Source organism: Trichosurus vulpecula, chromosome 8 (genome assembly GCF_011100635.1).
Source record: "Trichosurus vulpecula isolate mTriVul1 chromosome 8, mTriVul1.pri, whole genome shotgun sequence".
Classification (NCBI taxonomy): Eukaryota; Metazoa; Chordata; class Mammalia; order Diprotodontia; family Phalangeridae; genus Trichosurus; species Trichosurus vulpecula.
The window spans coordinates 264344966-264357851 of record NC_050580.1 but is presented as its reverse complement, the minus strand read 5'-3'; the positions used below and the strand labels follow the sequence as shown (position 1 = coordinate 264357851).

The 12886-nt window shown below is 39.7% G+C and overlaps 1 protein-coding gene across 3 annotated transcripts in view; it reads left to right on the top strand.

Annotated features, from left to right (window-relative positions):
• Positions 1–12886, top strand: part of PRKD1 (protein kinase D1) — a 431283-nt gene that overhangs the window by 334535 nt on the left and 83862 nt on the right. For all 3 annotated transcript variants that reach the window (XM_036736930.1, XM_036736933.1, XM_036736931.1), the window contains 2 exons: positions 10199–10409; positions 10641–10718. In XM_036736930.1, the coding sequence (XP_036592825.1) occupies positions 10199–10409; positions 10641–10718 (289 nt within the window). The remainder of the gene's footprint in view (positions 1–10198; positions 10410–10640; positions 10719–12886) is intronic.

Below are 12886 nucleotides of genomic sequence, written 5' to 3'. Positions count from 1 at the left end.
TTTTAAAAGAAACAATTTTGTTATAATGACACATTTTTAGAACTATGGTCTAAGATATAAATGGGTACCAGTAAATCAAATGTGATGAATTAAGAAAGCATTTTAGCTTATGATAGCATTCTCTAACTTACATATGGTGTTATAGAGTATGTTCTATCCGATGCCATTCCTTTCAATTTATTGCAGTTCTTGTTCATCCTTCATTCTTGAAGAGGACCGATGACATCATGAAGGTGATGTCTTGACTTCCATGTGAACTGATTTTAAGTGAGGTAGAGTTGCGCAAAGTTGTCAGCCTCACTCTCTCCTTGAGAGTCATCAATGTCCGGTAGCAAGAAAAAAGTCGAGATGACTAGCGATTTCCTCTTTAATTCATTGAGCGTGTACTGAACATCTCCTCAGTGCAAAGAAAGTGACAGCATGGCTTAAATGGTAGAAAGCTGGCCTTGAAGCCGTGCAGATCTGGGTTCAGATACCACCCCCAATATATAGTATACTGACTGGGTGACCCTAGGCGAGTCACTGAACATCTTTGTCATGGAGACAACTCTTTGAAAAATGATTCCAGGCTGCATTGGTTGAGGAAGTTCCCCCCAGGGAGCTCCCTAAAGCGACGAAGCCACAAATCCAGTCCCTGTCCCTAAGAGAGCGGGAGGAAGAGAAGGAAAGCTTTGTCATTTCCTAGTTTGCCAAGTCCTTTCCAATTTTCCTTTTCCTTTTCTCCTCCTACCCCTGGGAGGTGAGCCCCGTTATTATCCCCACTTTATAGATGAGGAGCTGAAAAGAATGGTAACAAATAGAAACATTCTGCGTCCTCAGTGAGCTTCCATTCTCCTGGTAAGTAACTGTAAGATACTTTGAGAAGAAGCAGACCGGTTAAAAAACTAGAGCCACGAGGGAAGGCTTCGTGTAGGCCTCACCTGAGGAAATCCCAAAGGACGCCGAGGTTTCTAAGAGGGCGAGGTAAGGAAGGAATCCATCCTGTAGGCTGTCAGCATTCTTGACCCCTTTCTTCACCCTCACGCGGGTTCTTCAGGAAGTCAAGCAAACCTGGAGTGCAGTCTAATGTAGATAACCAACCTTTCGTTTGGTGACTGTGCGTAAAAACGTTGGAGATTTTCAAAGCTTCGACTTTTTCATATATGGATATTACTTAGTTTACTAAAATGGATTACTGGGCTAGAGTTATAGGCAGAGTTAGGTTTCTACATGTGCCACGTAGTAGTTGTATGACTCTGAGTAAGTCATTTTAACCTTTATGTGACTCACACAATTCACTAGGACATATTTAATAAGTTATAGACTGCTTGTGATCTGCAGTGGCAGATGGAATTTCTCCCATGGAGATGCTACCCTGGAGGCAGAAGGGGGTGAAAATCAGGTTCTTATATTCATATTTTCAAAAAAATTAAATAAAAAAGTTCCTTACACAAATGGTATGATTCAGGATTTATTGAATATAAAACATTTTAACATCTTAAAAGAACTATATAAATTTCATCTCTTGTTATCAAATGACAGATCCTAACTGGAAAGTATAACAGTGCCTGACAATTATACAGAAAATGTATTCCAATAGTAGCAGCTAGCCGGCACAGAGGATAGACGGATGAACATAAAGTCAGAAGGACCTGAGTTAAAATCTAGTCTCCAACACACACTAGCCATGTGACCCTGGGCAAGTCTCTTAACCTCTCTCAGCCTATTTTCTCATCTGTATAATTGTATTAAAAACCATACCTTCCTTACAAGGATGCTGTGACTAAAGTCAGATTTGTGCAGTTCTCTGAGTTGTTAGCAGTAGTAATGATAAAGAGAAACAGTTACTATTTAATATTGGCGAGGAACCCTGAGGCTCTTTCCCTCCCAGTTTGAGTTTTTTTTCTTTTTTTCTAATTAAAGGGCCATCACTTGACTTACTTCATAAAGAGGCCTGTTCATTGAATGGCCATTACCTCACTCTAAATGAGTACATGAAAAGGCCTTAGCTTAAAAGGGCCAGGGTCTCCCATTGTATCCTGGGTCATTTCCAGTCATCCTGATGAATATCTCATCACTGGATCCAGATGGCTCTGGAGGAGAAAGTGAGGCTGGTGACCTTGCACAGTCCTCCCTCATTCAAATCAAAGTCAACAGCAAGTCATGGCATCATTTCCTGATGTCATGGTCCTCTTCAAGAACAAAGGACAAACACAACAACCAGTAATAATGATCACAATGATAAGATGCTAGAAATTTCCAGCCTCAAAATTGCCACCCAAATGTGGCAGATACCCCATTTCACAAATCATCATCACAAATAAGGAGGAGATGATAACACTGTGCTTTTCCCTGGTCAGACCACATATCAAATACTGCGTTCAGTTCTTTGTATTACATTTTTGTCAGGATATTTCTAAGCTGGAGAGCAAGCAAAATGGTGAAGAACTTCAAAATCATGTAATATGAAGACTGTTTGAAGGGACTGTATTGGAGAGGGAAGGGCTATTTAGCCTAGAAACAGGGGTTCCTAAACTGGGGTCCATGAACTTTTTTTTTAAAAAATGTATTTTTAATACAAATTTTGTTTTATTTTCAGATCTGAATTCTCTTCCTTCTGTTTCCCCTTCCCCCATCCACTAAGAAAACAAAAAACAAAAATTATACACATACACACACACAAACACATTTGAAAGAGATATTCAAGCAAAACAAATTCCCACATCAGCTATGTCCAAAAAAGAAAAAGAAAAGTTTCAATCTTCCCTCTTGAGTCTATCACTTGTCTACCCAGAGATAAATGGCTTGTGCCATCATGAGTCCCCTAGAATCATGGCTCGTCATTTTGTTGATCACAGTAACTAGGTCTTTCCTAGTAGCTTGCCTTTATGGTGTTGTTGTTATAGCCTAGATTGTCCCCCTGGTTCACATTCATACAAGTCTCCCCAAATTTCTCATTTCACCATTCCCTACAGCACAGTAGCATTCCATCACATTCATATAGGAATGGCTAGTGATGAGGAAGTCAAAGAAAACTTGGCTTTTGATAAAGGGTAACCAGAAGAATGGTCTTCCCACTGACAGACGTGGGGAAATCAAGAAGAACTGATGTTAGAGAATGTCATATGTCATCATTCATTTAGTTCTTTAAGCTATGTAGTTATGTAGAAAAAAGACACTACTTCTGTTGTGGTTCAATACCAGGGTGTCTCCAGTTATCTGGAAAAATAACATGAAAATTCTCGTCAAAATTTTCAAGTAAAATTTTGATTCATTTTCATTTTAAAGATAAATACATGACACAAAGCACAGGAAAAGTGAGTATTTGTGTGCGGGAGGAGTTGTGAAAACAGAGGGACAGTTTATAATGATTAATCCCTAGATAGATTTTCTTACCTAATTAAATTAAGCACTCTTTACCACCTTCTGTGTAGATATGTTTAAGTACATAGCCTGAATTATTATTTTTGAAAATGAATCAGCACAGTGTCAGCTAGGGTTAAATAAATGGGTAGTAGAGTGTTCCACTCCAATCCGATTACCTGGGTTTTAGCCCTGACTCTAGTTATCTGTATAACCATGAGTCAGTAACCTAAAATTTTTTTACCCTAGTTTTCTCATCTTTTCAATGGGAACAGTGCTCCCTGGCCAGCCTACTGTCAGAGTTGTTGTGAATATCAAATGTATATGAACTTATATGGAGCAATTGTTGAGAAAGGAGGAGACATGGAGAGAGTGTGGTGTCTTAGAAACCAGAGTAGAGGGTATCCAGATTGAAGAGGTAGTCAGTAGTGATAAATGCTGTGGATAGGTCAATGGGATTGTGATCAGAGCAGAAAAAAAAAACCCACTGGATGGAATAATTAAAAAAAAAACTGGGTACCGATGTGAGTTTATAGAACTGTAGATTAAGAGCTAGAAGAGATATTAGAAGCCCATTTTAGGGGGGCGGAGCAAGATGGTGGCTGGAAAAGCAGGGACTTGCATGAGCTCTGCCCCAGGTCCCTCCAAAAACCTATCAAAATGGCTTTGAACAAATTCTAGAGCTGCAGAAGCCACAGAATAGCAGAGGGAAGCAGGGCTTCAGCCCAGGACAGCCTGGTTGGTCGCTGGGTAAGGTCTACCGCTTGGAGCTGGGAGCAGAGCAGAGCCCAGAGTGGTCCGCGCCCGGACCAACCAGACCAGGAACTGGGCGGAATAGGCCCTATTGCCCTGAATCAGTGAGCTGTGGCAGTTACCAGACTTCTCAACCCACAAACACCAACAACAGAGAAGGTTAGTGGGAAAAGCTGCTGAGACAGAGTGAAAGAACTACAGCTGCAGTTGCTTCTGGCCCCAGGCCCACCTGGTGGGAGGAATTAAGTGAAGGATCAGAGTGGGAGTGCAGAGCCTGCTTAAGATCTGAGTCTGGTCCAGGTTGGTGGCTCTTGGGGGAGGAGGAGCGCTGCTGTGGCAGAGCTTGCTGTGTAGCTCTGAAAACAACAGCGCATCCCCTCAAGCTTGGGACAAAGTACTCTATACTCTACAAGCAGTCATACCTCGATGAAAAACTCAAGGGTCAAGTAAGTTGGCTGGGAACATGAACAGGCAGCGAAAACAGACTCATATTCAGACTCAGACTTTGGAATCTTTCTTTGGTGACAAAGAAGGGCAAAACATACAGCCAGAAGAAGTCAACAAAGTCAAAGAGCCTACAACAAAAGCCTCCAAGAAAAACATTAATTGGTCTCAGGCCGTGGAAGAGCTCAAAAACGATTTGGAAAAGCAAGTTAGAGAAGTAGAGGAAAAATTGGGAAGAGAAACGAGAATGATGCAAGAAAACCATGAAAAACAAGTCAATGACTTGCTAAAGGAGACCCAAAAAAAATAATGAAGAAAATAACATCTTAAAAAAATAGACTAACTCAAATGGCAAAAGAGCTCCAAAATCCAATGAGGAGAAGAATGCCTTGAAAGGCAGAATTACCCAAATGGAAAAGAAGGTCCAAAAACCACTGAAGAAAATACTTCCTTAAAAATTAGATTGGAGCAAGTGGAAGCTAGTAACTATATGAGGAATCAAGATATTTTAAAACAGAACCAAGGGAATGAAAAAATGGAAGACAATGTGAAATATCTCATTGGAAAAACCACTGACTTGGAAAAAAGATCCAGGAGAGATAATTTAAAAATTATTGGACTACCTGAAAGCCATCATCAAAAAAAAAAGAGCCTAGATATCATCTTTCGAGAAATTATCAAGGAGAACTGCCCTGATATTCTAGAGCCAGAGGGTAAAATAGAAATTGAAAGAATCCACCTCCTGAAATTGCCTCCTGAAAATGATCCCCAAAAGAAAACTCCTAGGAATATTGTTGCCAAATTCCAGAGCTCCCAGATCAAGGAGAAAATACTGCAAGCAGCCAGAAAGAAACAATTTGAGTATTGTAGAAATACAATCAGAATAACACAAGATCTAACAGATTCTACATTAACGGATCGAAGGGTTTGGAATATGATATTCCAGAGGTCAATGGAGCTAGGATTAAAACCAAGAATCACCTACCCAGCAAAACTGAGTATCATACTCCAAGGCAAAATATGGATTTTCAATAAAATAGAGGACTTTTAACCCTTCTCAGTGAAAAGACCAGAGTTGAATAGAAAATTTGACTTTCAAACACAAGAATCAAGAGAAGCATGAAAAGGTAATCAAGAAAGAGAAATCATAAGGGACTTACTAAAGTTGAACTGTTTTATTTACATTCCTACATGGAAAGATGATGTGTATAAGTCATGAGACCTCAGTATTAGTGTAGCTGAAGGGAGTATATATACAGACAGAGGGCACAGGATGAGTTGAATATGAAGGGATAATATCTAAAAAAATCAAATTAAGGGATGAGAGAGGAATATATTGAGAGAGGAAGAAAGGGAGAGATAGAATGGGGTAAGCTATCTCACATAAAAGTGGCAAGAAAAAGCAGTTCTGTTGTGAGGGAAGAGGGGGCAGGTGAGGGGGAATGAGTGAATCTTGCTCTCATCGGTTTTGACCTGAGGAGGGAATAACATACACACTCAATTGGGTATCTTACCCCACAGGAAAGAAGGAGGAAGGAGATAAAAAAGGGGGGACAATAGAAGGGAGGGCAGATAGGGGGAGGAGGTAATCAAAAGCAAACACTTTTTAAAAGGGACAGAGTCAAGGGAGAAAATTGGATAAAGAGGGATAGGATAGGAAGGAGCAAATTACAGTTAGTCTTTCACACCATGAGTATTGTGGAAGGGTTTTGCATAATGATACACATGTGATCTATGTTGAATTGCTTGCCTTCTTAGGGAGGGTGAGCGGGGAGGGAAGAGGGGAGAGAATTTGGAACTCAAAGTTTTAAAAGCAGATGTTCAAAGAAAAGTAGTTTTTGCATGCAACTAGGAAATAAGATGTAAAGGCAATGGGGCATAAAAATTTATCTTGCCCTACAAGAAAGTAAGGGAAAATGGGATGGGGGCGGGGACTGGGGTGACAGAAGGGAGCATTGCCTGGGGAACGGGGCAATCAGAATGTATGCCATCTTGGAGTGGGGGAAGGTAGAAATGGGGAGAAAATTTGTAATGCAAACTTGTGAAAATTAATCCTGAAAACTAAAAATATTAAATAAATAATAAAAAAGCAAAGCAAAAAAAGAAGCCCATTTTTCAGATGAGAAGATTGAGGAACTGATTTGCCTCTGGTCACAAAGGTATTAACTATCTGAGGCAGGATTCAAACTCAGATCTTCCCGATCCCAAATCCAGCACTCTATCTACTATGTAAGCTAGGTATCCCCTGTAGCTTCAGTAAAGCTTTGAAGGAAGAATGCTAGATCACCAAGAGCAAGCAAAGAAGTAGAGGTAAAGCCTTTTTCCAAATAAGATGGTGATGAAAATGAAGACATACATGGAATAGTATTTTAAAAGGGTCAAAAAGTAAAGATCTTTTTTTTTAGGATTCAGACAACTAATCATGCTCTGGTGTAGACAGGAAGGAATCAGTAGAGGGAGAGATTTAAGATGTCAGGGAGCACATAAGTAGATGAGATTTAAAAAAAAAAGGTAGAAAGATTAGCCTTTCTAAATAGCAGTCATTTCTGAGAGATGAGGGAAGGGAATTGACAAGAAGAGTAGAGAATAGATACTGATAAGTTTGGAGTTATAAAAGATGGAAGTTTAGAGAATTCAGGTTAGATGACTTCAGACTTCTTAACTGAAGATAAGAGTATGTGTTGTGAATGTGGAGGTGGACTGGAAGCTTGAGAAGATTTCAGTGCAATTCAACAAACAACTCTTAAATTATCACTGTGTGTAGTATGTTGTGCTGGGAGCTAGAGTTCTGAGAAAATCGAACAGTTATTGTCCTCATGGAGCTCACTTATTATTATATATAATTATATGTATTATAATATATAAAATATGCTGTAATTATTATATCTACTTATTATTATTATGTATTATTAATACAACACATGCTCACATGCGTTGGAGGGGAAGCACTAACAAGAGGGGCAGTCAGAAAAGGTTTTGTGTAGAAGGTGGTGCCTGAATTGAGCCTTGAAGGAAGCGAAGGACTCCAGGGTGGTGTGAAGGGTAGGAAAAGGATTAGAACGATAACTGTGGGAAATTAGATAGGAATCACTAAATAATGAGTAAGATTGCTGGGAATCAGAGGAGGCTCAGCTGAAGTTGTGCAAAAGAAATTTATTTTCAATGAAATAAGCGCGATATTTTTTCTCCATTGACATTCCACATCATGGAACCAGGGGTTGAGAAATAAATCCACTGTGTAGATATTACATAGCATTGCAGATTAGCAAGCCAAAAAGGATGAAGGGTCAGAGGCACAGCAGATTCTAAGGTGGAGGATTTTAGTGGTCCCTGAAATTACTAATTATAGAATCAAAACTGGGTGAGAGGCTTGAGCTACCAGATTAGAGTAGTTCAACTGGGTGATTAGAGAGGGGTGGAGAGACAGGAAGTCATAATGATTGGGAATAGCAGATTTAGAAAAAGTGAGGGAGGGGGAGGGATGGAAGAATAAGACCGTGATGAGACAGGGAAATTTTAGAATTCACTGTCTTAGTGGGAATGCAATTCCATGTCACGGTAGTGTCAAAATTGTGACCATGCGGGGATGTAGAAGAGACAAGGAAATGGAAGGTGTTCAAAATGAGGAGTGTAAGGATCTGTTGGGTCAAGATGGAGCTAAGACCCCACCTATGTAGTTGGGGTCATCTTCAGTGATGAAGAGCACAATCTCATTCATGATCTTGACAGAAATGATTATTTCTCTCATATATTATTAACCAATTAATATCAGGGGGAAGGGGAGATCCAGGTGTTTTTTTTCCTTTCTATTTATTTCCTCATTTAAAGTCCAGCCTCTCAAGGACATTATTTCTTACCTTGCCCAAAAATTTATCCCACTCAGACCCCCTTAGCCAGATGGAATTTTTACCCCACTATTGCTCATTGTTCACCGACTGGTGGAGGATAGATCCTTTTGTATAGATTGCCCAAGGCAGCAGTGGTGAGATTTGAGATGAGTCTTTCTTTGTCCATATGACCAGAATCAGGTACCCAGCCCCTCATTAGAATAGGCCTACTTCTTATTATAATACTCCTTCTCTCATCACTTGTTGATGTTGAATACCCACTCTTCCAAGGGTGAGTGTTGAGAGGTTTCCATGGAAGCCAAATAACCATCATGTTATTAATTATCTGCCAGCCATGATTAATAAAATCAATTGTTAATTACCCAGAAACTATGTCTCTCAAACTTTTCACATTTCACAATCTCTTGTTTGGGGTCTTCGATAAAACCACCACATGGGGGTGTTTTCTTCTAAATCTCAGTAGAGGATGCAACCACATCCTACGGGCTGTCCACTCTTGTCACTTAGCCAGCCCCCTTTCCCAGTCCCAATGCTCTCTGATGCCGGCCTTTGTGCCAGTTTTAATGCAGTACTTGGTTGGTAATATGTTGCAGCCTACCCGATCCCGCTCAATGCGCCACTATTGTCCTTTCAGTGATATTCACTTAACCTCAAAGATTGTAGCATCCCAGCACTCTCAGCCATATGAAGGCTTATCAACATGAGTACGTAAGTTTCCAAGAACGCTGTTGGTGGGACGGGGAGGAGAGGATGTAACACTGAACAACGTGCATGAATTACTGAGGAAGGTAGGAGGGTGATCTAGAGGTCCGCAGAGGATATCAGTGGTCAAGCAGATAGGTTAGTATAGTTATGTATAACAGGGAAAGCTATGAAAGGAATAGGACAGAAAATGTCCTAGAAACAGCAGGGTAATACCAGCATTGTTCTGGTTCATTCCTTTGGATGTTTGACTGGCAGGATGGGAGGGTATGATAAAAGGAACAGTTTTCCATTGTGTGGTATCTTCACAGCAAAGTCAGGTTTCAGTCCAAATTAGGAGTTGGAATAGGCATTTAAGGAAAAGATCGAGGATGAAGGAAGGTTGTTTAAAATAGCAACAGAGCACTCCACAAGGCTCATGAAGTGGTAGAAATGGATTTGGGAAGCATTAACCTCATATTTGCTAGAAAAATAGAGGCAATTTGGTGTAACAGAGTCAGGAAAACCTGCGCTTGTTCTCAGGCAATTCACTAGGAGTTATTTATCTGCTAAGTATTAGGCAGGTACAGTCTAGTGGAGGGCATTCCCATACCAGGAGCTCCCTTGGCTGAGGAAATCACAGACATAAGAATTCAAGTTTTCATGCATTTATACAAGACACACCCAAAGTAATTCTTAAATCTCCTTTGAGGGTTTTTGGCTATTGATTATTTTAATAATGAGCAAATTGAAATGAAATAATTTGCTCAGTGGTACAGTGTGTCAGACTGAGTGGCATCAAAGTAAACGGCTATAACCACAACCTAACAATTCAACTTCCTTATTTCTGGCATGCTTAATTTGTTTTCTCTCTGAAATATAAGCCTCTAAAAAGGCTTTTAATTATTTCTAACTCATATTTGAAATTCCGAGGATTTTGAAACAAAATGCCTTTTCTTCAAACCTATTATTATAAGTCTAGAAAATTGTTTCCTAGTTAATTCTTCTACTGTAAGAAACAAAGTAGGAAAAAGAAGTTGAAACTAAAAGTAAAGAGACTTTTACATTACATGTACAAGCATTGTGACCCTCTGGGATCTTTCATTGTTTCCTCCTCTAATTATTTGTAGCAAAAGTCACCATCAGAATCCTTTCTTGGCCGAGAGAAGAGATCTAATTCTCAGTCATATATTGGACGCCCAATTGAGCTTGACAAGATCTTGCTGTCCAAGGTTAAAGTGCCTCACACCTTTGTCATCCACTCCTACACACGGCCAACCGTATGCCAGTATTGCAAGAAGCTTCTCAAAGGGATTTTCAGACAGGGCTTACAGTGTAAAGGTAAGGAAGCACTTATTTTTGGACCAATTTCTTAAGGTCAGTAAGAGTTGAAAATTCAAGTTTGTTTACCAATTAAAGTCTGAGCACCTTAGCTATCCATCAGTCTGAAATCAGTCAACAAGCATCAATGCTTACTCTTCACCGGGCATGGCGAAATGCATGTTTTTTTGTTACGTGAATTCTTCTCCAGTGCGTGAGTCCATGATTGCTTATCTCTGTCATTCTGATCAGATTGTAGGTTCAACTGTCACAAGCGCTGTGCACCCAAAGTACCAAACAACTGCCTGGGTGAAGTCGCCATTAATGGAGGTAGGTTGAAGGGATTCTTGGGTTCTTCTTGGGCTCTGCAAGTGACCAAATGTTGTGTCCTCAATACTTCCTTGTTAGGTAAAGAGAATCACTTAATGAGTAATTTTTTTCTCCTCCCACATCTAAATTCTCTGATCTGCCTAATGTGAGTTATTACCTGAGCTTGGCATATACAACTCAACTGAGCACATTCCAGGAAAGTCTTCATTTCGGTGCATTAAGCTTCAAAAAGTCCTCAAATATTCGAGAATACAGTGCAGCCATTGATGTTTTAATGGTGATCTCAAATGCTAATTCCTAAAGAGCTTTCACATGTCTGCTAGATCAGAGCCCTGTTCATTCTGATTGGTAATATACAGACTTTAGGGCCGCGATTGCCTACGAGCTACAGTTATTGATCTGCCCCTTCCCTCCGCCCCCCCACAGAGATAATACACTCAATAGTGTTCCCAAGAGGAAGAAGAGGAAAGTGGATATGCTATTAACCACAGGCAAATAATCCTCTTGCTTTTCCCTTACCTCCATAGGGTTAGTTCATTTTGAATGGCGCACATGAACATGTTAACATATACTACATACATGTTCTCTCTTCCAGATATTCTTAATCTAGGGTTTGTGAATTTATGTTCAAAAATTCTTTTTATATTTTTATTTTAATATAAGTGGTTTCCTTTGTAATCCTATGTATTTTATTTTATGCGTTTAAAAACATTATTCTGAGGAGTCTGTAGGTTTCACTTGACTGAGAAAGGGAGTCCAGAGGTAAAAATGTTAAGAATCCTTGCTCAGACTTCATCAGAACAAAATGGGTTTTTTTTTTGGTTACTTTACTAATTTATTTACTTTTAGTTTTCAACATTCATTTCCATAAGATTTTTAGTTCTAAATTTTCTCCCCTTCTCTCTCTTCCCCCCTCCCCAAGATGGTGTGCAATCTGATATAGGATATACACATACATTCAGATTAAACATGTTTTCCCATTAGTCATGTTGTAAAGAAGAATTAGTACCAATGGGGGAAACCAACAAAATTGGATTTTCAGGGAGTCCATTTTAAAAAAATCATCCTTGTGAACTTCCTTTTAGAACTTGGAATACGGCATAAAAAATTGTGAAGGGAGGCAACACGGTGGAATAGCAAGTGCTCCACCTCCAGTCACAGGATTCTGATTCAAATCCCCACTCTGACACGTCCTGCCTGAATGACCTTGGACAAGTCACTTAACTTCCTTGACCCTTCTGTCTTTATAGGAGGAAGTTGGTCTAGATGACTTCTGATTCCTCTTCCAGCTCTAAATCCGTGATCTATTCTGTTCCTCTGTAATCTAATACAGATCACTCACTCTGAAGATGAAAAAAAAAAACAAACCTAATTTTTATTTCTAGAGATTCCCATCCCATGCCATTAGTCCTCAGGATAGTATTCCCACAGACAAGATCCCTAAAACAGTAAAGTTTTTCATGACCTTGGGTAGATTTCGTATCTGTTCTCCAGAGCATAAGGGTAACATAATAATGCTCAAAACATGATAGGGGAAGTGGGTTCAGTGTTTGAAATATTGTAAGGATTCTGTGAGGTATAGGCAAAGAATGGTTCCTTTACTTGGAGACAAATTTATTTCACCTGGAAAGAAAAGGTGGGGATAGTTCTCCAAGAAAACATTCCAGTGTTGCCTTTTGGCATTTAGTTCTCTGAATTAACTGCCAAAATCGAGAGGTTGGCGATTTTCCCACTTCCTACAGTGTGGTGTTGACTCTGTGTCAAGCATAGTGAATATCAGGGTAGGTTTGACAGCTACAACTGTGGGAGAACAGAGCGATTTCAGAGATGCCGTTGATTGCTTTGAAAATGTTATTTCCAATACACGCTGAACGAAACGGTAAACTCTCAATTTCCCTACTTTTTGTAGCATGGCGGGCTGGTGTTCCTAAGCAATCAATTTCTAATTTTAAAGTAAATACTTTGCATTACCACCTAATGATAATGTATTATATCCACCAGCTGCTAATATTTAGGACTGTGTTATTTACATTTTGAGTGTGTCAGAAATTTAAAGGCAGTTTCTTAAACGACCTGTTTCTTCTTAGAAACAGCAATTAAGAAGTATGACCAGCATCAGCTAATGAGTCCGATTGTCCTCCCCATTGGGTAACAAGCTATATGAGCGT